The sequence below is a fragment of the Synchiropus splendidus genome, chromosome 1 (genome assembly GCF_027744825.2).
Source record: "Synchiropus splendidus isolate RoL2022-P1 chromosome 1, RoL_Sspl_1.0, whole genome shotgun sequence".
NCBI classification, from domain to species: Eukaryota; Metazoa; Chordata; class Actinopteri; order Syngnathiformes; family Callionymidae; genus Synchiropus; species Synchiropus splendidus.
The window spans coordinates 12407912-12432576 of record NC_071334.1 but is presented as its reverse complement, the minus strand read 5'-3'; the positions used below and the strand labels follow the sequence as shown (position 1 = coordinate 12432576).

At 45.1% G+C, this 24665-nt stretch overlaps 3 protein-coding genes across 5 annotated transcripts; 1 reads left to right on the top strand and 2 right to left on the bottom strand.

Moving 5' to 3' along the window:
• Positions 1–669: 669 nt before the first annotated feature.
• timm44 (translocase of inner mitochondrial membrane 44 homolog (yeast)) lies at positions 670–6235 on the bottom strand. Its single transcript, XM_053882824.1, has 13 exons — positions 6183–6235; positions 5555–5659; positions 5038–5241; positions 4883–4963; positions 4662–4802; positions 4361–4497; positions 4035–4120; positions 3828–3920; positions 3633–3757; positions 3520–3570; positions 3348–3437; positions 1995–2105; positions 670–1923 (listed from the first exon to the last, which is right to left on the bottom strand). The coding sequence occupies exons 1-13, from the start codon at positions 6210–6212 to the stop codon at positions 1804–1806; spliced, it is 1374 nt and encodes a 457-aa protein (XP_053738799.1). The 5' UTR covers positions 6213–6235; the 3' UTR covers positions 670–1803.
• A 357-nt stretch (positions 6236–6592) lies between these two features.
• Positions 6593–12995, bottom strand: hnrnpm (heterogeneous nuclear ribonucleoprotein M). 2 transcript variants are annotated; one of them, XM_053845947.1, is made up of 15 exons: positions 12787–12994; positions 12006–12187; positions 10015–10681; positions 9617–9710; positions 9154–9432; positions 8916–9069; positions 8772–8821; positions 8626–8686; positions 8396–8503; positions 8276–8323; positions 8057–8125; positions 7883–7987; positions 7222–7799; positions 7093–7144; positions 6593–7023 (listed from the first exon to the last, which is right to left on the bottom strand). In XM_053845947.1, the coding sequence occupies exons 4-15, from the start codon at positions 9680–9682 to the stop codon at positions 6860–6862; spliced, it is 1734 nt and encodes a 577-aa protein (XP_053701922.1). In that variant the 5' UTR covers positions 9683–9710; positions 10015–10681; positions 12006–12187; positions 12787–12994; the 3' UTR covers positions 6593–6859. The 2 variants fall into 2 exon arrangements, with proteins under 2 accessions (XP_053701922.1, XP_053701932.1); XM_053845957.1 differs by lacking the exon at positions 7883–7987 and having other exon boundaries at positions 12787–12995.
• A 414-nt stretch (positions 12996–13409) lies between these two features.
• Positions 13410–20810, top strand: dmap1 (DNA methyltransferase 1 associated protein 1). Of its 2 annotated transcripts, XM_053845972.1 has the most exons (11): positions 13421–13472; positions 13712–13831; positions 14095–14186; positions 14287–14482; positions 15058–15216; positions 15300–15467; positions 15614–15799; positions 16188–16259; positions 16868–16940; positions 17909–18255; positions 19766–20810. In XM_053845972.1, the coding sequence occupies exons 1-11, from the start codon at positions 13464–13466 to the stop codon at positions 19823–19825; spliced, it is 1482 nt and encodes a 493-aa protein (XP_053701947.1). In that variant the 5' UTR covers positions 13421–13463; the 3' UTR covers positions 19826–20810. The 2 variants fall into 2 exon arrangements, with proteins under 2 accessions (XP_053701951.1, XP_053701947.1); XM_053845976.1 differs by having other exon boundaries at positions 13410–13831.
• Positions 20811–24665: the final 3855 nt, after the last annotated feature.

Sequence of the window (24665 nt, the reverse complement as noted above, 5' to 3'; positions counted from 1 at the left end):
CTTCCTGAACAACATACTCGACTTCAACTTCAGGTGGAACCACCAGGTGAAGTGAGAAAAATAAAACGTAGACGCTGCTGGTTGGAAATTGACTGGATATTGGAGGTTAGCATTCAGCGCCAACAAATGTGATGAAAATATACAATTATGGTACTGGTACTTTTAACGTTGTATTTGACGTTATTTAGCTATAAAATATATAAACAACTGTTTATATATTAGTGACATTGATAAGTGAACGCTACGCTACAGTTACAATATGTTTGGATTAGGCCTGAAATTCAGGTCCTGCCCTGAAGAGGACGTAGAAGTGACGTCAATGAACTGGTGTGACATCGAGCCTGGAGGATCAATGGGGACAAACCTTGCTTCAGATTGTTGCATCAGAATATTGAACAGTTGGAACTTAATTTTATAAGTGGCTGTGACCAGCTGGACATGACTCCCAAATCATGGGAGTCATGTCCATGGGAACTGTAAAGAGAAGCCTTTCACATGTGAACAACGCAACAATAGCTTGGACTCTTTATTTGAAGTTTCCTGCTCTGACTTGATGAACACTAGTGTGGGTGGCCTTACATCCAGTGCTTTATTTATTTTTGGCTGAGGGAAGCCTGCTGGTGTATTCAGAGGAAACACAAGTGAGAAAATGAGAAATTCACTGTTTAATTTCAACCTTCAAATGTGGATCAAGCCTTGGCCTGAATCGTTTTCACCATTAGTTTTTCATCCGAAGCTGCAACATCAGCAACAGAGGAGCGACGTCTTCGCAGCAGGGAGGCAACCACCCGACTCAGGGACACACCAAGAGGTTACTCATGTTAAACAGCCACACATTTGTCTGCACAAGGCCAGGAGTACCTCTACAAGTTTGGTATCGGCTCACGAGCCGTGAATCCCATCGATCTGCTGGTGGAAAACATTATCGGGGTCATTAAGCTCCGAGGCCGAGAGTGTTTTAGTGAGAAACGGCCGAAGATGTGTGTTTAACCGTCATAACCTCCAGAGGTTGACATATCAAGGCGTAAGAGAGAGGGAGGGGGCTTCAGCAATGACACGGCACATTACACACAGCGATTACCACGCTGAAGGTCAAGTGTCATCGGAGACCGCTGGATCAAATGTGAGTGTGTATTCGGGCAAACCAGATTAAATAAGAGGGGCAACTCGGCAGAAGTCACTTTCAGACTTTTACAGAGCTCACTTTGAAGAGCGTTCGATCGAAAGCTACGGTTTTAGTCACGCGAGTGGAACACTGACCTTCACAAAAACATCTGAGCAGTACAGTGGCTTGAATCTCACGTTCCTGCTTCCTGTGAAATACAATGACTGATCTTGAGATGACTGCAGATAAAAAAAGGCTTGGGATTTTAATTAGTAATTCATTTTTATTTAAAAAAAATGCTGTCTTTGTGGAAGTTTCCTGATAGACATTTTGTTATTTAGTTACTAGAAAATTTTGTTATTTTCTAGTGGCACCAAAACCTGAGATGAACACATGTCTGAGGAGCTCAGTCTGGCTGCAAGGCTGTTTATGAATCTCATTTTTAAAAAATTACGGACACCATTTCAACATCGTTTCATTTCATTTTCCTCTCAGTGGCAACGCTTGGCTGTCCAGCACCATATGGAGTGGAGGTCTAGCGCCCTCTTGTGTGAGGCAAAGCGCGGTGGCATTTGAATTAAACGTCCACATTCGTCCATTCCTCGCCTGCCTCTTCTTCGTCGTCGTCTTCCCATCCACCCGCATGTTTCCTCCAGCAGATGGACTTGTCTGTCCCACATCACATCACTCCCAGCGTCTCAAAGAATCTGCTCGGTACTTGAGGCAGAAATGTCCAGCAGTCTCCACGCAGCATTGGGGTTGAGCTCCTCCTGGTCTCGACAGAGGGCCCACACGTACATCATCCGGAGAACCTTCTCCTGGAGGCCACAACAGAGTTGGATCAGATCACGACCATTACTTCACTGAAACCAAACTGCACTTGACTCACCGGGTCACCTTCAACAACCTCTCCTTTAGAGTTCCGGACCACCAAAACTAACTGAGCCTGAAAAGTGATGATCAGCACCGGCCCCTGGTCCATCATCTTCCCCATGGCCAACTAAAGAGGGTGCACATAGTCAGAGCTTTCGTGAGATTGTTGGCCATGTTGAATTGAATCTTTGTGTGAGCCTCTAAGGACATTTGACTGGCCTCTGGGATTATTTTCATTTGTATCATAATCACAATTATTCAAACAATTATTGAACGACAGCTATGAACTTCAATTAAAGTTCATAGCTGTCAATGAACTTTTATTGAACAATGAACCACAATAAAACAATGTACAGTACAAAATGTAAGAGTTATATTTAGCTTTCATGATGAAGGTCAAAGGTTTCTCTCCAGAAACACTAAACTGTATGGTCAGGCTTTCGTGAACAGTAGAGACCAGAGCCAATAACTCGAGTTCAGCAGGTACTTGGTTGGGATGCAAAGATTTTTCTGTGGCTCTGATGTTGTCAGATGTGAGTTCATATTCCAAGTTTTTGTCATTTTTTCATGAGAGCAGAACCATTATAAAACTTCTATATTTGAGCGCTCTTCCAGCGTGTCTGCAGCGTGATGAATGACAAGGAGCGCTTGATTTTATCACCCCCGTATCAGGTTGAGAGCAAGCCATTTATACACTTCCAAATAATCACTGGTTTCCAAAACATGGCCAACAAACAGCTTTCACTGCTGTTGTGACTCGGAACGGCAGACGAGTGTCTGCTTCCTTGAGCTTCTGACGCTGTATACCAGGCGACCGAGTCGGTAGCTAACAGTGGCTAATATTAGCATCCCCCACGCCGTGTAAACAGAGGCTCTAGCTCTCTTGCTGCCAGGCAGAGCTTCAACTGAGGGGCTCACTCTGTGTAGCATGGGGTGCATTGGGACAGAATGAGAGCAGCTGGGGAGACGGGTGTTAAGCTAAAAATTCGGGTGTTAAGCAGCCCAACCTCGGGGGCCCCGAGTGGACAAAAGAGACAGCTGGACTCAATTCAGAACAAGGACAGTCGGTGTAGGCTCACAGTTTTGGGGTTGAAGACACCATGTTATTAAGCATTAAGGCTCTCCACCAACTAAATGGAGGCGTGTGGTCCCCCTTCTGCCCAAATGTTTTTAGGGGGGGACTCGCCCCTGATGGACACATTGAGAGGAGAAATGGCCGGCTGTTATTTTCCGAAGAAAAGGATCTTGTCTGAGTTCAGTTCTGACAATAAAAGTACACAGTTGCCTCACATGAAAAGTTTTGTGTGGATGAGAATGTGAGATGGTCACTCCTTCTTTGTGTCCAAGGTAGTTTCAAAACAACACTCACATCAATGCTGTCGATGTGCAGGATCTTGGAGTGGAACCGAAGGCCCATGGCTTTGGCTTGTTGGATCGGGTGTGCGAGCTGACTGTACGTCTGCAGAACACCAAGTGGAGACAAAGTCAGGCGTGCCATCGACACAGACATACTCGACATAGAGCTGTGTGTGTGTTCTTACCGCTTCATAGCACCAGTCTTTCAGCACCTCCAGCTCCCCCCTTATCATGGCCTGGAACACAAACAATCCAGTTTACAACCTGTTTCCACCTGAGGGAGAAGTGTCTGACGCACCTCCAAGATATTAGGGATGATGTCATTTTCACACTGTTTGAGGAAAGCGTCCTTATCAAAGGAGGGATCCACTTTCAGGATTTCAGTCAACACCTCCGACATCTCAGTCTTGGAGAAGAGTCCACCTGAGGAAGTCAGATGAACTTCAGCTTAGACCCGCCTTTGAGTTCGAGTCCTACAAACGACAGTACCCACCGATGAGGTCGGTCATTTTGTCGGTGACCGCGCGGGACGCTCGTATGAAGGCATTGTCGCTCTCATCGTACTTCATTTTCATTTCAAAGAACCCTGGACAAAAACGATACCTTGAGAATCCCAGTTGATGCGCTGGCTCTGTATGTCAGCACCGGTCAACATCAAGAAAAGGATTCCACACTTCCAGTCAAATTCATGTTGACCTACGGTTGAACACAGCATTGTTGTCTTTGAAATCCTTCCACTGCTGGTACCACTTGGAGTCCTTGTGGAGGACCACACCCATGGCTTCCCTGTGGAACACAAATGGTACTTAAAGTAAAACACCTCAACAGAAGGTTGTCAACTATAACCGCGTCTTTATAAGCCAGTGTCAGGCACTACAGACATCTGCTGGCAGACATCCATCCCTAACACAGGGCAATAACACGAGGGAGGGGAGCACAGAATGGGTGAAAATGAGCGGCTCAGCGGAAGTGAGTGCGTCTGCAGTATCAATTATAAATATACTTGCGAAGTTTTCCATCACATACTCATTGGCTTCAAAGACTTTGCTGTCATCCGCAGCTCCTTTTGAAGAGAACTCTGTCCTCTTCCTCAACCGTGCAGGTGGACGATATGGACCAGTGTGGCCTAAATCACTAATCTCCTTCTTGACACTCTCTACACCCTGAATATGGACGATAACAAAGAAAAGCGTGACTGACACATTACTACTTGGGTGAAACACAACCAAGGGTCAGCAAAACTGTGGTCGGATGGTCTTCAACTGATGCAGTACATAACGAAATAATAATTTCGTTGAGGCATGGCATTAAAAAACTTTAAACTGACCTGTGATATTGCTTTGAACGCTCCAGTCTTGCCGAGCATTTCCCCGCTTTTTGAGACAGTCTCAGCTGAAGTCTTGGCTGCCTCCTCCATCCCCTCTTTGATTTTCTTTCCAATGTCTGTCCGACCCACCTCTTCTAGTCCCTGTGCAAGCACAAGCAAGATTTCTCGACAGAATGGACAGAATAGGTGTCAAGTCCAGCCAAAACATTCGACTCATTTACCTCCTTAACTGTCTCAGAGAGGTTCCCCAACTTCTTCTTTAGAACTTCTGACGTCTTCACTGTTTCAGATTCAATAGTTTTCTGTGCAAGAACAATTCAGCAGTTAATACATTTTGTTCAAAGTAAACCCAGGCGTGGAAGCGTCTGGTACCAACATATTTCCGTCGGGCTTGCTTCAGTGCGTCAGACTCCTCAAGCTTTTTGGCTTCTTCTCGAAATTTCTTGATGTTCTCTTTCATTTCCTTGTTCTTGCTGAGCTCCTGTTTCAGGTTGTCAAGAAACTCACCCAGAAATCCTTTTCTTCCGCCACCTCTCTCCCCTGACAAGTACCTGACCTGCAGCACTGCAGACTGAGGCACCTTGTTGAGGGGAGAAAAAAAAACACACACACACACACACACAAACAAAAGAATATGATAAGAAACAAATTGAAAATGGAATGCAAAACAAAGAAAACTGATAAGAACTATAACAGCTCATGAATATGTGCTTCATTCCACCTACAAACCACAGTAATGCTTCGGCCTACACATTCCAAACATTGCATCACTGAAAAAGAAAATCATATGCCACTGATGTAGTAATAAATTCTAGTGCCAAGAATATGCTTTTGATGTAAGATGAGTAAGTTTTTCCTTCACCAAAACATTTGACTGCGAATTTCAAAATTACCTGTGATGGGCTGGTGGGAAGACCTCGTATCCTGTACACACATGGTCTGTTGTGCAGAAGCAGGGAAGAGTGAGGGACTGACACCAAGCCTCTTCTCAAACAGAGCTGGAAAAGCAGGCAGAAAAATGACTGTTAACGCCAATGCAAATGGTTAAGGTTGAAATATTTGGATGGATTGCTGGAAGTACTATGGCGACAACAATCTATAAATTGTATTATACTTAATGAAAACGCCTTCCTGTTGGATGTTTGATGGATTACAGTGGTAAAATGTCAAGATTTCAATGCAAAAAGTAGACCACTTACGTAATAATACTTTTTACTTTTGACAACATGATGACTTCATCATGACGAATGACTTTAAAACAGCCCTTTCAGCTTCGTGCCAAACAGTACGCAAGAAGATCTGACACTAACGTGCTTCAAGCGCGGTCAAGTTCCGTGCAAACACCGGCTCGATGTGATTGAGGCTAACATCGCCTAGCATGGCTCAGTAAGCTCAGCCGCAACGGAACGCGCTTAGAGTAGAATTAGAACATTCATTAAAAAAGGACGCCGTTTTCCGTTTTTTCAACATTTATTTGACAGAAGTGAAACTATTTTTGTTTTAATAGTCCCAAACACTCACCTGGTAACACCGACACAAGGGGGACGCCATCTTGAATGTAGTGCTCTGACCTTTTTCCGGTAGTGACCTTCCGCGTGGAGGAAGGAGGAGCGATGGCTCGTCGCCACATGGAAATGAAGAGCTACATTTAGCCTTGAACGTATCGTTATGAATCGATCTGAAGCCAATTCATGTTTTGTGTGAAACACATATGGAACAATACACACTTTTTCTTTAACGTCAGCACTCTACAATGTTTTAACGAACCAGTGAAGACGCCGGACGCACTAAGGCCACCACAATTGATCTTAGAAAACAATTTCCAAGTCTGGAAAAACTATGATACATAATCTGGAGCATCTCGACAACATGAGACTCATTTGATGTCTGTAAGCCAAGTTACAAAAGAGAGAAATCACAACAGACCAACGTTCAAATTGTCCAATTTTTTAATCAAATCACATCATAGAACAAAGCAGGGGGAGACAGGTAAGGTGAATGATGAGGAAAGTACAAGATTGGTCTCTAAAAAAAAAAGTAAAAAATAAACTAAAACAAGATGGTACTTGGGCACCAAGTAAAACAATTTGATCTAAGGATCTATAACAAAGCACATGAGCAGGTTTATAAAATATGAACTTGTAACCAGGACGATTCCGAGTGTTTATGCAAAGACGAGTTAAGAGCAGCAGAAATGTTTATGCGTTCCTGTCGATCCTGACGTCGATCTCTCTTCCGCTGAGTCTGAAGCCGTTCATGGTGCGACAGGCCCGTTCGGCGGTTTCGGGGCTGTCGAAGCGGACCACCCCACAGCCCTTGGACTTGCCGTTCTCCATCTTGATGTCAGCATACTGAACCATGCCTTCGCCAAACAAAGGTTATTAGTTTATGGCCCATGATGTGTGACCATCTAAACATGAATAAGATTTACCACAAGTGTTGAACGTGTCCTTCAGCATCTTCCATGTGAAGTCAAATGGCAGCTGAAAAAAAAGTAACGCAAGTGAACAACTGGATTTTTTTTTTTTTCACTTTTACAGGTAAGCAGGCCATTACTTACATTTCTGACAAAGATCTGGCATCCCTTCCTCATGTTGTTTGCTCCAGCTCCAGGTCCTCCCGCTCCAGGCCCGCCAAAGGAATTGCCACCAAACCCGCGATCCATTTCGGCAGAGCGATCGAACTGACCACCAAGGCCGCTGGATCCCATCCGGTCCATTCCAGAGCTCATACGGTCGAGGCCAGTGGAGGAGAACCGGTCGAGGCCGCCTGAGGAGCCCATGCGGTCGAAGCTGCTGGACATTCTATCCAGGCCGGCGTTGCCGATTCGATCCATGCCCATGCTGGAGTTGAAGTCCATGTTGCCGCTGCCCCCAGCACTTCCTGCAACACCTCCCATGCGGTCAAATCCACCCGGGCCAAGCCGGTCCATGGCAGAGCTCATACGATCCATGCTTGGGCCGAGCCGGTCCATCCCAGAACCCATGCGGTCCATCCCAGAACCCATGCGGTCAAATCCAGAACCCATTCTATCAAGATCTGAGGGGCGGTCCATCCGGTCCATGCTGGGCAGACGATCCATGCTGGTTCCCATGCGATCCATTCCGGAATTCATGCGATCCATGTTCATGTTGTTTCCTGCAGGTTGGAGACAAAAAGCAGAAGACCATCAAACAAAACCACGCCACCTTCAGCCTGATGCTACAGAAGCGACTACTAACCCATCCCTCTATCAAAGGAATCCCCAAAATTGTTGCGAGACATGCCCATATCATTCCGACCAAAGTCTCTGTCGAAACCACCACCACCAACCCCACGGTCCATCTCTGACAATGCAAGAGATCAAACCATCAGTACAACTTGTTCGGACACACTGACGTGACAGAACAACTCACCGTTCATTCTGCCCATCCCAGAGGAGCCAAAACGATCCATGTTGTTCATTCCTCCAAAGTTATCTCCACCTGGATCCGGAGAGTTGGGTCAGACTTAAGATTGAGATTACAGTGCATTTAAAATCATGCATTATTAACAGCATTAGCGTTACCACGTTCAAACAGTTCAAACAAGCACCGACTACTTGAGTATTCACCAAGCTACTTTCTGGCACGTACCTCCTCCCATGCGGCCTCCCATGTTGCCAAAGCCCATTCCATCCATGCCTTGAAGTTAGAAGAAGAATTCAGTGAACTTCATTTCCAATTCCATCCAATTACCAAGAATGGAGGACATACCTCCTGGGCCCATGTTGCCCATTCCTCCGCCGCCGCCTCGGTTGAGTTGATTGGCATCAATAGGTTGGCCGCCGGGTCCAAGACCCAAACCGATACCACTGAGACCCCCTGGATGAAAACAAATGCACAGTAAGATCTGATGAACACAGCTCCTAACACTCCATCTTTGAGGGCATCACATCACCTCAGATCACAGGAAGGTATGCAGAGAAACCATGATAATGACTTACGGGGAAGAGATGCAGGTGCTCTTTCTGGGGGTCCGAAGTCTTTGGGCATGGACTTCTCATCCTAAACAGGAAAAGAGAAACATTTGGATCATCACTTCATCAACAGTTTCAGAGGCCAAAGAAAGGACCGGTGATAAAGGGCTTACCAGTTTGACATGCATGACCCTGTTGAAGAGCATTTGTCCATTGAACATAGCTGTGAGGGAGTGAAGGAAAGGACACAAATACGAACAGACAAATAAATTGTCACAGGAGTCCCTTTCAGACACACGTTAATTGTGAAAGGATACAGACAGCTTGGACGGCTTCGATGGGCATGTCAAATGTGACAGTGCCCATGCCTCTGCTCTTGCCATCCTTGTCCTCCAGAAGGTCAGCCCGGACCACCGCGCCTGCCATGCTGAACACCTCCTTCAGTTTCTTCCAGCCCACTTTATAGTCAAGCTGCACAGGAGACCACCAATGTTAGTGATGCCTACAAGCTTCTATGAACTGACATGGGAAGAAAACCATTTTGGGGTCTCTTACATTTGCAACGAAGATGGTGCTTCCGATCCTGCCAGCCTGCAGACCGTGGATGATCTCGTTGGGGATGTTGGGGTTGTTCATCAGGCTGGGAGGGATGTTGACGGATGGTCCATTTGGTCCAGGGCCCATTCGGTCCATTCCTCCCATGCGATCCATTCCACCCATGCCGCCCATGCGATCCATCCCGCCCATTCCTCCCATGCCCATCCCACCGTGGCCGCCAGGAGGACCCATTCCAGACTTGTTCATTTCCCTCTGTGAGATAAAACCATCTGGGTCCTAAAAAGAAAGAACAAAAAAAAAACGTTATCCAGTTCACACATTACAATAAAAAAACCCATCAAGATTGAAAGTGTTAACAACAATGTTCATATTTGGACACCATGTTACGCAAAAACCTATTTATTACAGTTCAGACATCTCAACCTATCACGTACATGCATCAAACTGCGCTGTTTCTTACCTCTTTCACTTTCAGGGGCCGTCCATTGAGGTTATGCTTGTTCACCTTCTCCACAGCTTTCTTCATCAGCTCCTCAGTCCTGAACTCAACCACACTGCCAAAACAAACATCATTTCAACTTAACAATCCACTCTCCCTTATCCCTCTTCAAGCTCATGATCCTGTCTGACTCCCTCTTCACTTCCACAACAGTGTTCATACTCTTCAAAATAATGCCCACACCATTGCGCTCTAAAGCATAGAGCTGGAATCCATCTCTAATGTACCTAGCCTAATACTGCACCTACTCTCCTGCACACATAACATGCCCACCTTTCTTCTCAACATCATATCAGCCAACTGCCCACGATAAACTGGCGGTTCACATATTTTAGATTAGATGCAATGAAGAGACTTACGCGCAACCCTTTATAGATGGAAGATGGTGGATCAAGCCGGACACCGAGCCACAGGGGGAAAAAACAAGTACACGTTAGTGATGATGATTGTAAATGCCCTCATTTAGGAGTGTTCATTTTGTTGTCATGCAAACTTATAACGAGAAACAAATAAAAGGAAATCTGACCACACATTTCCATGTTAACGCATTGAATTGTGCATATACACAACAACAAAGACATCACAAAATTAAGTGGTTCTGAAAAAACAAAGGAATCTGTGCCAAGTGGTTGAACTTTACACGTGCTCCTGCAACAACCTCTTTAAGTCTAAGCCACTAGAGGTCAAATGGAACAGAATCCAGCAACCAAAAGGAAGACTTATCAGCTACTGCACTCTCACATTTGGCTACATAATAACCATTGGTTCTGTTCTAAGAGCACCAATCGACAAAAATTAAGTCAGAGACCAGCTCCACCACTAACACACACCTCCGGCATGCTGCTGCCACCAACTAAAACACTCCGATGGTGTTCTAAGTGATAGCCGATTCCCAACAGTAACTGAAAAAGGCTAAAGCTGCCAAGCACAGCTTTGTCAAGAAGAATTCGTATGTTTATGTATTTGCACTTACCCTTGATTTGCCTTCAGCGTCCATTAAGTGATCCACGTACGTTACCTCACCCACTACAAATCAGATTCCAGACGACACACACCAAGGGGAGAGAAGCCGAGAGAACAATTGGGGTTTAGAGTGGAAACAAGCAGGGCGGCGGGTGACAGAACTCAGACTGCCAGTCCGGAGCCTTCCTTCAGCACCTCAGCAGCAACACAATATGATACAGGTCTACAAAAGGCATTCTTGTCTTTTTTTGTCTCATTTTTTCTTTAAATAAAATGGGACTTCTTAGCATGTCCTTGTAAAATTCACCAAAGCACCAAAAGCTATGGGAACCAACCCTGAAGATCGCTTAAGAAAAATACTGCTGATATACTGCATATGGTCATCAAACCAACTTCTACGAGAGGAATATTAGTTAAAAGTCAACATCAAATGGAAGCCTCCGCCATTGTCACGTCACACCAGGGCATACTGTCATCTTGCTCACACTTAAGCCAGTGTACCAAGCTTACTCTTCAGCTTAACCTAAATGGAAACCAAAAGTAGGATATACTCCATTAAATTTGATGACAGGATGCTGTACTGCCATAAAAGGTTAAAAAAAACCATGCGCCTGAGGTAAACCGATTTCACTAACTACAATAAAAGAACCAAATTTTAGCGTTGACTAAAGAAGACATGCAAGGATTCCTGCTCAATTGGACGTTCAGTGACTGGACACCCACAATGACCAAACCTCTTGGGACAAGAACATGCATAAGAAGTAGTACATTTTGTAGACCTGTATCCCCAAAACATCCAATCAAATATTTGTGTTTGGCACAAACTGGAGATCTGCTGAGAAAACTTGTCAAGGTCACACCTAAAAGAAGAAAATGCAATTTAACTACAGACATTTCACAACACTGAACAGCCCCTCCAGGAGAAAACTGCACCTTCTTTTTGTGTAAACCAAATAAAATGTGTCCATGAATTTACTTTCACCATGAATAGCCTACTTAATCAGTGAACATAGATTTTTCTTACAATTGTTATCTCCCCAAATACATTGCTTTTCTGCCATTTCCTATCTAGATATTTACCAAAACGACCACAAAAGGATTTTAAGTACATTTTAAGCATTTCTATTTGCAACGACCAACACCCGCTTCACTAGAACCACCAATTTATTGACAGATGTTTTATTCCCTCAAGGTTCACAGAACCTTGCAGCAGTGAATCACTAATCCAAACTAAAAGAGGTCCCCTCCTCCAAGCATGTGTACCAAATCACTGCCACACAAAGTCTTGAATGCATCTGCAAACTGATAGCTAAAGCTGTAGTGGCCAAACAAATTAAATATGAATGATGCAGCTCTAAGAAAAATTCACCCTCTGCAGACACGTTACCTTTTTCCTTCATCAGGTCTTTGAGCGCTTGCCATTTCACGTCATATGGGATGTTGCTGACAAACACTCTGTATCTCTTGTTCACGTTGCCATAGGGTTCGAAACGACCACCGCCGCCTCTCTTCTGTGGCCTGTCCTTCCTGCTCATGTTGGGCTCGTGTTTGGCTTTTCCATTCATTTCTCTGTACACAGAAAAATGCAGAGGGATGAAGTACTCAACCAGAATCAGCAAAACAAGAAGACCAATGGAATTTGGAGATTGTGATCAAAGTTAATGGGATAAAAAAAACACAAGATGACTAATAAAAAAATCAATTCTGATGTCGCAAAGCGACGAATTCTTAATCTCATATTGAGACATTTCAAACTCAATGCACAGAAACGTATGCGCCTCGGTAACGGTGAGCCGTAAGGCGCGCGCTTATAAAGCCATAGCAGAAAGTGAATTATGAAACCGATCAATGAAATTTTGAAATGCATTTTGATCACACACGGGAGCCAATTCGGATCGTCTTGCTTCTAAAACGAACAAATCCATGAATACAACGTCGCCTTTTGTGCCGTAAAATGGCTGCGCTAAGACAATGCATTCCCGGTTAAATCACAAACAATAACAACTTCATCCCGCAAAATTGGACACGCGCCAATAACAATTAAACCACACGCTTAGTAAAACCAGAGGAGTTTCCCTCCAACAAAATGGCAAATTTCTCTCAGTAAAAAGAGGCGGTCAGAAGAGCAGCAGGCTTGCTAACAAAGGCCCTTAAATGAATGGACTCACCCCTGCTGCGGCTGCTGCTGGGCCGCGTTCTGAACTGTAGCCTCTGTCTGCTCGGTGGACATCTTCGCTTGCAAAGGTTTCTTACGAGAACTCGCAACAATTACTGTTCACTTAGTTCAGATATACTTCTACCGCAAGGCCTGCGTCTGCACTGAAGAAGCAATGCGCACTTATGAGCGAAAATGGCGGACTGGGGAATGGGATGGTTTTTTCCCCCAGAAAGGCTATGTCACTTCCGGTTAAATGCTGCCCCTTGTGGCTCGGTGGCCCTGAACAAAGCCAAGCTTCGGATTTCAAGCAGCGTTAGCTTTATAGATATCCGAGAATTATTACTCAAATAATTCTGCCCTCTTTTTTTAAACCACTGAAAAAAAAGCGACACCATTTGGAACTGATTTCTGCTCACAAGAATAAATATTCACATATTGTTGTACTCAATAACAGAATATATAGCAAACGTTTACAGTAAAAACAAGCCGAGAAAGAATTATTCTTCCAGTCCCCACGTCTGGTCACAGGTTTATCAGTTTTCCTCTTTTCCATACACTGTCAACCCTAATAGCTGCATTGAAATGCAAAATAATAGTGATCGTATTTTTAGACACAAGGGGGCGACGTCGCGACAGCGTTACATGAAGTGTCCATCAGTCAAGCAAACGAAGTAGAGCTCGAGGCTAATGCTAACTGTAAGCGGAACAATAGACTGCGTGTCTAGCTTTATATTCGTTATTTAGTACGGGATGTCGCAAGGTTAATGTGGAAAAGAGCTCTAGGTCGCGTTGTTTTGCAGGTTTATGTGAGCAATCTCTAAGCGTGACTTCGAAATGATGTTGTTAGCATTAGCTGGTAGATAAGCACTCGCCGCTGTTTCATGCTCGTGTTGTATTTTTTAAAAAAGGTCTGATTTAGAGTTTGATTGATTCAGGGTTTACTGGGGAAAAAACAAGACATGGCTACCGGTGCTGATGTGAGGGACATTTTGGAGTTGACAGGAGGCGAGAATGATGGTCCTATCAGCAAGAAGGACCTCATTAATTCAGACAAGGTGAGTTTTGATTTGTATTTGGTGATCCCTGCCTGTTCAGCCCAGAACAGTCACCTACACCTACAGTTGGTTATCGGCTGTGTGTCTCATTGTTTCAGTGTACTTAGGAAAAATAACACTATATGCCAACTATGTTTTAGAAACGTTCTGGTCACAATCAGATTACTGACATTATATGCACGTAGACAAGTATATAGCCCTATATGCTCATTTGATGTAAGAGGAAGATTGTGGTTTAAATGGACTGTTTTTTTTTGTTTCAGAAAAAATCTAAGAAGGCAACAGAGACATTGACATTCAAGAGGCCAGAGGGAATGCACAGAGAAGTCTATGCTCTGCTGTATTCAGATAAGAAGTAAGCGTTCTGTTGCAACATTTCTTCTCACAAGGAACATTCCATCTACTTTTGAAAAACAGAAATGAGAAATGAGTATGAAAACTTTTTTTCCCTCCAGAGATGCTCCTCCTTTGCTACCCAGCGATACCACTCAGGGATACAGGACTGTCAAAGCAAAACTGGGCTGTAAGAAAGTACGACCATGGAAGTGGATGCCCTTCACCAACCCAGCCCGCAAGGATGGGGCAATTTTCCACCATTGGAGACGGTCAGCAGAAGAAGGCAAAGACTACCCATTTGCTCGCTTTAACAAGGTGAGAGAAAGGGCTTCAAGATAATGATGTTCAAAATTCTCACCAATACAAATGTGAAATAAGGACGTGTTTTATTGTACGTTCTACACGGTGCTTTAACATTGGCAAAATGTCTTGAAATGTTATTATTGTTAAGCTCCAACCATTGACAAATAAAGTAGATCATGAGACGTTGGGAGATTCATTGCCAACTTAACATTAGGCTTGGCCATTGACTTTTTTTGCTTATCGTATTACAGCACATACATAGATGTAGTGAGAAGTGGGTCACCTTTAATGTTTTAAGGTAAAGAAAAAATAAGCCAAATATTGCTTTGGGCTTTTAAGGGAGCAGTGGAGTCCAAAAGCTTTAAATTTGACTAAAGGAGGACTTTGCTCTTCAGGAATCCTTAAACATTTCAAACATTTTACTGCACTGCTTCATGGTGTCAAATCTTTATTTTTTTTAAATTACTCTCTTGTTGGCTGAATGTTGTTTATTAATTTGATATTCATTGAAAGTATTTTTGATAAAGTAATCATTGAACTATACATTTTAATCCCTTTTTTTTCTTCTCTCCTGTTCCCCTCTTTAGACGGTGCAAGTGCCAGTGTACTCTGAGCAGGAATATCAGAGTCATCTCCATGACGACGGCTGGACCAAATCAGAAACCGACCATCTTTTCGATTTATGCAAGCGCTTTGATCTTCGATTCATAGTTGTCCATGACCGTTATGACCACCAACAATACAGAGTAACTCAGCTAAAACTTAATTTGTTCATATTATGTTTGATTAAAAGTCTGTTTTATTTACACTCTTCTTTGCCTGCGGTCAGAAACGCTCTGTGGAGGACTTGAAAGAGCGCTACTATAGTGTTTGTGGGAAGCTCACCAAGGTTCGTGCGGCGTCTGGGACAGAGCCGAAGATCTATATATTTGATGCTGGTCATGAGCGCCGGCGCAAAGAGCAATTGGAGAAGCTCTTCAATCGCACTCCTGAACAGGTTAGTGTTAACATCATTTCAACATGAGTAGAACGTATTTCTGTGTTCACCTCTGACAAAAGAATTCATGATCATTTTAAACCGTCAACATTTGTATATATTTTTTTGTTTGGGTGTAAGTTGCAGTTCTGTTGTTTGTCCTGCAGGTGGCAGAGGAAGAATATCTTATGCAGGAGCTGAGAAAGATAGAAAACAGGAAGAAAGAGCGAGAAAAGAAAGAACAGGATCTGCAGAAACTTATCAAGGCAGCTGACACCACCACTGAGATGAGGCGGGCGGAGAAGAGGGTCTCTAAGAAGAAACTCCCACAAAAGAGAGAAACAGAAAAGCCGGTAACGCCATGCACTCGCCATCAAATATTAGGGGAAAAAAGGCACTAACTCGCAGTTTCATGATGAGACTTCTTTACTCCCGACACATCAGAGATGTTCTCCAACACCTTTAAATATCATTCAGACTGACCTTGATGACCAGTGGAGCACAATGGTCACATGAAGCACCAACAAAAGTCAGCCATGAAACTAAGACCATTGCAAGAGACGAGGGTTGGGCGCTCAGATATTAAAATGATCCCAACCTTAAGCATTTGGTATTTTAGTTTGGCTCATAAATGTTCATGTCTTACAGGGCAGCACACATATAGTTAACAAATACATGAAAGAGTACATTTTAAATGTGGATGCACTATGTTCCTCCTCAATGTTCCCTCCTCTGCTGTAGGCTGTTCCAGAGACTGCTGGCATCAAGTTCCCTGATTTCAAATCATCAGGTGTCACACTGCGCAGCCAGAGGGTGAGCAACTTAAAACACTTGGTTCTACTTGTGAGCTATTTTTGTCCGCCTTTGTAATGAAGTGAGATGAAAAAGAGCTAATTGTTAAATGGACATCATGGTGTGTAAAACTGTTAACATGTGTCATACTGAGTTGTAGAGTTGTAGAACCACATCTAACTGAATCTTTACTGTTCTTACATTTTCCCGCTTCAGAAAAGTCTGTTTGGCTTTAATTAAACTGGTTGAGGGGCAAATAAAATGCTGCAGTCTCTGACCTTGCGGTAAATGTGTATGAGCAGCCAGAGTGTTTGACTTGGGCCTCTGATCTCCCATTAGCACCCAGATGATTAATTCAGATAGTGACTCGCAAATATTTGTAAGATGTTGCACCCGGACTCTTATTCGTCTTCAAGACTGATGTGCAGCCGCGGCTGTGGCGGAGAACTGCATTAGCAAAACTAAAGAGCGCGGTCCTCACGCAGCTCATCACTCAGACAGAGTTCAGTGAATAAAGACGTTTTGAAGTGGCCCGCTGAAGTGCATTTCATACGAATTAAAGGCTGTTTATCCTCGTATCATGGCCACTTGAAATCACATCGGTGTGTGTTGCTGTTTGTGTGATTTAGATGAAACTGCAGGGCTCGGTGGGCCAGAAGAAGATCAAGGCCATTGAGCAGATCCTGATAGATCAAGGAGTGGGTGAGTTTGAAAAAGTGGACTCAAGCTGCTGTTATTTTGTCTTTATGACTTTGCTACATCTTAAACTTTTACTTGCAAGGTAACATCACCCCAAGGGGGTTCAGCATATCTTATACACAAAGAGTATTTACTGACTCATTCAACTCATGATCAGAGACAGAATTGAATGAGTCAGCGAGCGAGTCACCCTCGCAGTGTTGAGCAATCCTTTCAAACGGACATTCGGAATCTGACCTCCTAAAATGTTTATGTTTTCTCCTTTAAAATGAATGCTCCCTGCTGAATCTCTCTCAGCACAGTCAATCCAGTGTACATGGAAGGCACCACTTTAAAACGGTTTGGTCTTCTGTAGACCAGGTGTCCCCAAGTCCAAAAGTGTCAAAAGTTTGGATTAAAAGCACACTCTCTAAGACAGAGATGGGCCGTTAAAAAGGGCCACATTGTATACTGTGACTGTTGTGAGGGGCCATCATGCCAAAAGAAAGGCGACGATGACTGCGAAACCTTTTTTTTCTTTCAACGAATTTTGAGGAAAATACTAAAATGTGTTTACTGTTGAACCATTGCTGACTAAAATGGAAACAGGATTAAAAAATGATGCCAGAAAAATGACTTATTATGAGCAATATAGTTTAAGTCTGACCTCATGAGGGCCACAAAAACACAGGCAAAGGGCCGCAAATGGCCCCTGGGCTGCACTTTGCCCATGTCTGCTCTAAGACGTGAACAAATTCACCAAAAACCGTACCAAATTTTATATTACCACCTCTGAACTAACCTCAAAACACATCTGTGCCTGTCTGTGTTGCTTATTCAGCATCTATAAATGTAATGTATGACTCTGTCATTGTTTTAAATGTGAAGTGGATTTTCAACAACTTTGTAGACTCCGTTTTGGCCGCCCATTCCTCCTACATGTCAATAAAGAAAGGTTGTCACTGAGTTTTCCACTGGCCTCTCTGCTGCAGATATCAACCCCATGCCCACGGAGGAGATCGTACAGATGTTCAATGAACTGCGCAGTGACTTGGTGCTGCTCTACGAGCTGAAGCAGGCACACAGCAGCTGTGAATACGAACAGCAGATGCTGCGTCACCGCTACGAGGCTCTGTTCAAATCCGGGAGTGGAACCGTCACCGGTGGGATCATGTCTGCTGCCATCACCCAACAAGGAGATGTTTCAAATGCCAACAACAGTGCCACGGCGGCAACGCCAGGGAACGAAGCTCAGCTTTGGGCTGGTGCTGATGACATCAAGCTGGAGGCAAAGGAGCAGATCATTGATGTGGTTGGAGCACCGCTGACACCTAACTCGGTGAGCCGTGGGACTCTTTTATCTTTTCATCTCAGAAGCTGCAATAGGACATTTACTATTATCGTGTGAAAAATCAATTTCTTAGATCACACGGCTGTAACAAGTCAATCTTTGAACTTGAATCTTATCAATGATTCATTAACGTTTTTTGGTGTAAAACATATGAATCCAAAAACAAGGTCTTAGTAGGTTTTAAAATGTCTTCAAAATATCAAAAGTTTTAAAAATGTGAAGAGTAAGTTTTTATGTTTGTTCCGAATTAAGCCTAAAGCTGTAGGAACTGATGATATCCCGATGAAGCTTCATGAAAAAGTGTCCACTAGATGGCACTCTCTGCACTGAAATCTTTGGATTTGAACGACCATTTCAATTAAACCTTACCTCATGTTTTAACCAACAGCATGACCTACTGACCTCCTGTTTCATGAAGCCTAGTTTACCCCTCTGTAGTAGGAACCCTGATATCATGGCCTGATTTATTCAGTAGAATTGTTAGAATGGTTTTCCCAAATAAGTTTGTCACATGGTGTGAACTCAAAACTGATGAATAAGCAATCTGAGATAGTGATTTGAAGCTTAAAAGTATTCTACAGATTTTCAGTAACAAACTCCAGAACCTTAATCGTTCACTTTTTTCCGCCAACCTTGAAGTGCAATGTCCAGGTATTTGTGGCTGGTGTGGTAGGACTGAGCTGCCTAGTGGTCCCCTCACGCTGCCTGTTCACCACTGCACAGTTTTATGTGGGACGAATGCTTAAAAATACATTCCCCTATGATCCTTCTAAACAAAAGTGGGAATTCCACCGATCATCCTGGCGTCATTAAGCCAGGTGTAATGTTTTCATCACATAAACCTTGGAGAAGTCACAGCAATTTGAAATGTCAAATCATGTCAACGTCAGTAAAGATTTACCATGATATTGTGGATAAATCCACATGCTTTGTTTAATTTTTCAAGTGTAAAGGCACCAGAAGTTCCAGTTATTATCATCATTCTTCTGCCAAACAAATGAGCGAACAGCTCCAAGATGATAGAAACGTACATGTGACAATGATATGCTCTCCTCTCTCTGCCTTTCTGTAAATGCGAATAGACAATGGTTCCAGATGAAATCGACAGGTGATGATACTACTGACATTGAAGTGCAGAACATAATAAACAAAACCCTCTAACATAGTCACAACATCAAGAGTAACACCAGTAGGATTTAATAGATATGTATAGAAATAATATACAAAGCCGTAACATGGTGCTGTTGAACAAATAATCCGATTTGTTCAACAATTTTTTTCATAACAATTCTGTATCCTTTTTTAATTGTTATATTTGGATTTAACTCCCTTTAACTTCAATTGTATTTAAGCTGTGAGAGAGTAAAAGTAGTGCGTCGACGGGCTCAGTAACTTGTCCAACAGCTCTAAGAATCTCCCTCCAAAGGTGCCATATCTGCAAACAGTCCCACATTCACTCCACATGCAACAGTTTTATTTGTCCTCCTCATCATTCCAGCGTAAACGGAGAGAGTCGGCGTCCAGCTCGTCGTCCGTGAAAAAAGTGAAGAAGGCTTGATGAGAAGGAAGAGGCGGGGCAAAAGACACACCAGGCCGGCGAAGAGAAGACCCCACCGCTCCCAACAGGACTTCTCCGGCACCACCTGCTCCGTGACAAAGACAACAACTGAGTGACATTTCATTCCATTACGCCTCCCCTGCCTTCCATAGATGCAGCCAGATCAACTGTAAATTGCCAGGCTGAGCTAATCGGGAGTGTGGGAGACGGCAGGAATGACCTAGTAATTGAAATGAATCGCAATGAGAGACGAGAGACAGTTGGTGTGGGAGGACCTGAACCTGCGTTTTCGCTGGCCTCATCATGCCAGGGTGTTTACTGGAAATGTGTTTTCCTGGAGGTTAGCGGTTTCCTCACGGGGCGGCGACTGGTGTGCTTTGTCCTCTGGTGATCTTGAAGATGCTTTAGTCAACGATTCAATAAACCTCATTGTTTTTTTACTTTCCAAACTCTTCCTTTCACCTCTCTGCCAGGAAATGAGCCCTGAGTAGGCACTTGCCAGGGAAACTGTCGGATCACGACATCCAAGTGAAGTGACAACTCAAGACTTCATTAATATGATAATTAAGCAGTGATCATTGGCTGCTTGGCAAAGCCCTGGAAACTTCATTAGTTGCTGTCCCTGTAATGTTGCTAATTGCGTGTCAATTACACCATTTAGCCTACGTTGACATCCATTTCCATGCAAATTCACGCCGTTTCCCTGAAGAATTGCACGATGATTGGAGTGCAGACCGTTTAAAAACATATTTATACAGAATAGCGTTTCTGCTCAAACTTCATTAGGAAGCCTTTGGACAGCACCGGTTGATATGAAGAGAACAGATGATACGTTACACAATACCTCTGAAGACACAGGCACATTTCCTGTTCTGGGCTTGCACTCTTTAGAAGAACAGTCAAGTTTAAGACAAAACAGGGAGAAATCTCATAACTACAAATATGTCATTCATTTTAAAACTATTATCAAGTGATATATTTGTATGCAATGTATGTGTAACACTAACTTACAAAATAACAGTAATATCTGAATAAAAAAAATCACAAACTAAATATTATAGGAAATGTTTCTATTTTGCTGGAGTTGTCCGCGGGGAGAGGCGGCGGGCTGGCGTAGGCTTGCTCATAGCCCCGCAGCTCTGCAGCTTCGTGTTGGGGTTTACCCCGGTGAACGAGAGGGTCGCGTCCCTACGCCTACGAGTTGGGGACAGGTGTCTCACAGCGGTCGCGGCTTACGGGCCGAACAGCAGTGCAGACTACCCGGCTTTCTTGGAGTCACTGGGAGGGGTACTCGACAGTGCCCCAACCGGGGACTCCATTGTTCTAATGGGAGACTTCAACGCCCACGTGGGCAATGACAGCAAGACTTGGAGGGGCGTGATTGGGAAGAACGGCCTACCCGATCTGAACCTGAGCGGTGTTCTATTACTGGACTTCTGTGCCACCCACAGTTTGTCCATAACGAACACCATGTTTGAGCACAAGGGTGTCCATAAGTGCTCATGGCACCAGGACACCCTTGGCCGGAGGTCTATGATAGACTTTGTGATCGTGTCATCTGACCTTCGGCCATGTGTCTCGGACACTCGGGTGAAGAGAGGGGCAGAGCTGTCAACCGATCACCACCTGGTGGTGAGTGCAATCCGCTGGCAGGGGAGGAAGCCAGTCAGACCGGGCAGGCCCAAACGTATTGTGAGGGTCTGCTGGGAACGCCTGGCGGAACCCACTGTCAGTGGGGTCTTTAACTCCCACCTTCGGGAGAGTTTCTCCCAGATCCCGAGGGAGGTAGGTGACATGGAGTCTGAGTGGTCCATGTTCTCCTCCTCCATTGTCACTGCGGCTGCACGTAGTTGTGGTCGCAAGGTTTCTCGAGGAGTTGGGTTCCAGAACCCAGGCTGTGCGTGGAGGAGAGCCCGACTATATCTAGCCGGTACCTCTCAACCTCCCGCACAAGCTCAGGCTCTTTCCCCCCCAGCAAAGTGACATTCCATGTTCCAAGAGCCAGAGAATGTCCACACGAACCAGGTCGTCGGGCCCCCCGGCCTCGACTGCCACCTAGTTCTCTTTGCACCCGACCCCTATGACTCCCTCTGTGGGTGGTGGGTCCGCAGGAGGGACGGCCCATGTCATTCGTTTGGGCTTGGCCCGGCCGGGCCCCATGGGCAGAGGCCCGGCCACCAGGCGCTCGCATTCGAGCCCCAACCCCAGGCCTGGCTCCAGGGTGGGGCCCCGGCTGCGCCATGCCGGGCGACGTCGCGGTCCTTGGTGTTTTTGTTTTTGTCATCGGGGCTTCTGAACTGCTCTTAGTCTGCAGCCGAGTGTGAAGCGGCCAGGATGGGGATCAGCACCTCCAAGTCTGAGGCCATGGTTCTCGACCGGAACACGGTGGTTTGCTCTCTCCAGGTTGGTGGAGAGTTCTTGCCTCAAGTGGCGCAGTTTAAGTATCTCGGGGTCTTGTTCTCGAGTGAGGGAAAAAGGGAGCGTGAGATTGATAGACGGGTTGGTGCAGCGGCAGCAGTGATGCGGTCGCTGTATCGGACCGTCGTGGTGAAGAGGGAGCTGAGTCACAAGACGAAGCTCTCGATTTACCGATCGATCTACGTTCCCACCCTCACCTATGGTCACGAGCTTTGGGTAGTGACCGAAAGGATGAGATCGCGGATACAAGCGGCTGAGATGAGTTTCCTCCGCAGGGTGGCTGGGCGCACCCTTAGAGATAGGGTGAGGAGTTCGGTCATCTGGGAGGAGCTCGGGGTGGAGCCGCTGCTCCTCCACATCGAGAGGAACCAGCTGAGGTGGCTCGGGCATCTGATCCGGATGCTCCCTGGACGCCTCGACGGGGAGGTGTTCCGGGCACGTCCTACCGGGAGGAGACCCCGGGGAAGACCCAGGACTCGCTGGAGAGATTATGTCTCCGGTCTGGCCTGGGAACGTCTCGGGATCCCCCGGGAGGAGCTGGAGGAGGTTTGTGCGGACCGGGAAGTTTGGGCTTCCCTGCTCCGAATGCTGCCTCCGCGACCCGACCCCGGATAAGCGGTAGAAGAAGGTGAAGGTGAAGGTTTCTACCTTTAGAATGACCACAAATCACTGAATATAAGTGACAAAAATCACAAAAAAACAAAAACTATTTCATTAACCCTTTGAATATTAATTTGTTTTGCAAAATAAATGTAACAGAGAGTTTAATAGTGAATAAACTTTTCATGTAGAGGTGTGAAGAACATTGTTTTAGGGAAAGAATAAATAGGTAAAAATGGACTTGAAATCATTGGATGATTTCTTGCAGAATCCTCATGCATTCTGCATTTCTATGATCCCGATTTCGCGATGACCTCAATGACGGCACTGAGCTCAGGTTTTAAACAAGAGTCACCAAAGACTGGAGGGTTTGAGTCTGTCTGAGGACAAAACTGCACATGCTCAAGTGTCACATTTGTGAAACGGAACATAGCCAGTCTGGATACTTGATCTGTACTTTCACTAGGAAGGAACCTTTAGGGATAAAATGGTTTCATATTCCGTAAAACCGACACACAAACACGTTTGTTTTGGCCTAGATCCAATTCCTGGCTAAAATGACAGCCTTGTTATAAAAAAAATGGCATGCTTTTATTTCTCCCAAATCACTATTTCCGGCGGTAACTGCTGACAGAAAATAAACTCCTACACATGTTTGATGGAGAGAGAGAGAAAAAGAGTGAGAGGAGGCGAGTAAACATGGCTAAAATGGATTCCCTGTGTCTATATTTCATGTTGAAAATTGGCTCATAAATCCACTGGCTTGATCTATGGAGCCCGTTGTTGCTTGAAAAAACCTCCGTAAATGTGTAATTTCTCCCTTGACAGAACACAGCCGAGAGGCTATCTTTCTTTCGCCTCCTCCCCTCTCCCCCCTCTCTTTTCCTCTGTCTCTCACCCCGGCCCTTCTCCCTGGCTGCTCTTGGATTAATGCTCTCCTCCTTTCATGCTCCTCCGATATCTTCTTTTCATCACTGCTCATCCATTCATCAAACCCTGGCCTCCTCTCTGCTCTCCCTGCTTCCAATAATCTGAGCTCATCTGAAGTTATATGGCAGCTGTCTTGTACGATGGGCTTCAAGAAGGTGGAGATTATTAATAAATACTAGTATAAATTGGAAATAGCTGCGCAGGGATGCATCACCAGCCACGTGTGAATGATAAAGACCCCCAGCAGCCCCATCTGGCTGCGCCTGCCCTCTGCTCCGCGCCGCTCCACCCAAGGTGCTGATGTAAAAAGCATGAGGCGGGAGACCATAGCCGAGCGCCTTATAATGTGTTTGTGATGGCACTGAGATGAGATCTCTTTATCACGGCGGGGCTCAGGCCTTAATCACAGCCTAAGAGGTGCGTGGGCTGTTTATCATAATTGAACTGTATCCTGGCTAATCGCCGGCATACGTCACTGTCCGGCCGCCGCCACGCGGCCCGGTGATTGAACACGCAGTTAAGAGGAGGGATGTGCGGCGAAGGCCACCAGGCAGGAAGTGGATGTGACGGAAGGTTGGCAGAACGCATCACACCTTGAGGTAAATGTTGATGTGACAATGATTGGATTGTCGATGCCTCCTCTCAGCAGCTCCCTGCCCGAATACTTATCACGTCCAATCGCAGCAGCAGAACCCGCTGCCGTGGGTCTGGATCATTTCCCTCCTCCAAACCTCTCATCTCCGACCCACTTTGACTTTCACCTCCCCCGCTATTTGGGTCACCTTCAGGGAGAAAACTTTTAATCATTGCTGCACATCACACTCGGCAGATCCTCCCGGGAAGCTGGGCAGCAACAAAGAGCCCGGGACTACAGGTCGGCCAGTTGCCGGGC

Coding starts and splice junctions, on each gene's coding strand:
- timm44 (XM_053882824.1), bottom strand. CDS start 6,212: ATGGCGTCCCCCTTGTGTCGGTGTTACCAG. Junction 4,964..5,037: donor AGCAAGCCCGACGGAAATAT/GTTGGTACCAGA, acceptor GTTCTTGCACAG/AAAACTATTGAATCTGAAAC. Junction 4,803..4,882: donor TCTCTGAGACAGTTAAGGAG/GTAAATGAGTCG, acceptor GTGCTTGCACAG/GGACTAGAAGAGGTGGGTCG.
- hnrnpm (XM_053845947.1), bottom strand. CDS start 9,682: ATGAAGAAAGCTGTGGAGAAGGTGAACAAGCATAACCTCAATGGACGG. Junction 8,822..8,915: donor CGAAGCCGTCCAAGCTGTCT/GTATCCTTTCAC, acceptor ACTCCCTCACAG/CTATGTTCAATGGACAAATG. Junction 7,800..7,882: donor TTCCTTTGATAGAGGGATGG/GTTAGTAGTCGC, acceptor TCCAACCTGCAG/GAAACAACATGAACATGGAT.
- dmap1 (XM_053845972.1), top strand. Junction 14,187..14,286: donor CTGCTGTATTCAGATAAGAA/GTAAGCGTTCTG, acceptor TTTTCCCTCCAG/AGATGCTCCTCCTTTGCTAC. Junction 15,800..16,187: donor AGAGAGAAACAGAAAAGCCG/GTAACGCCATGC, acceptor CCTCTGCTGTAG/GCTGTTCCAGAGACTGCTGG.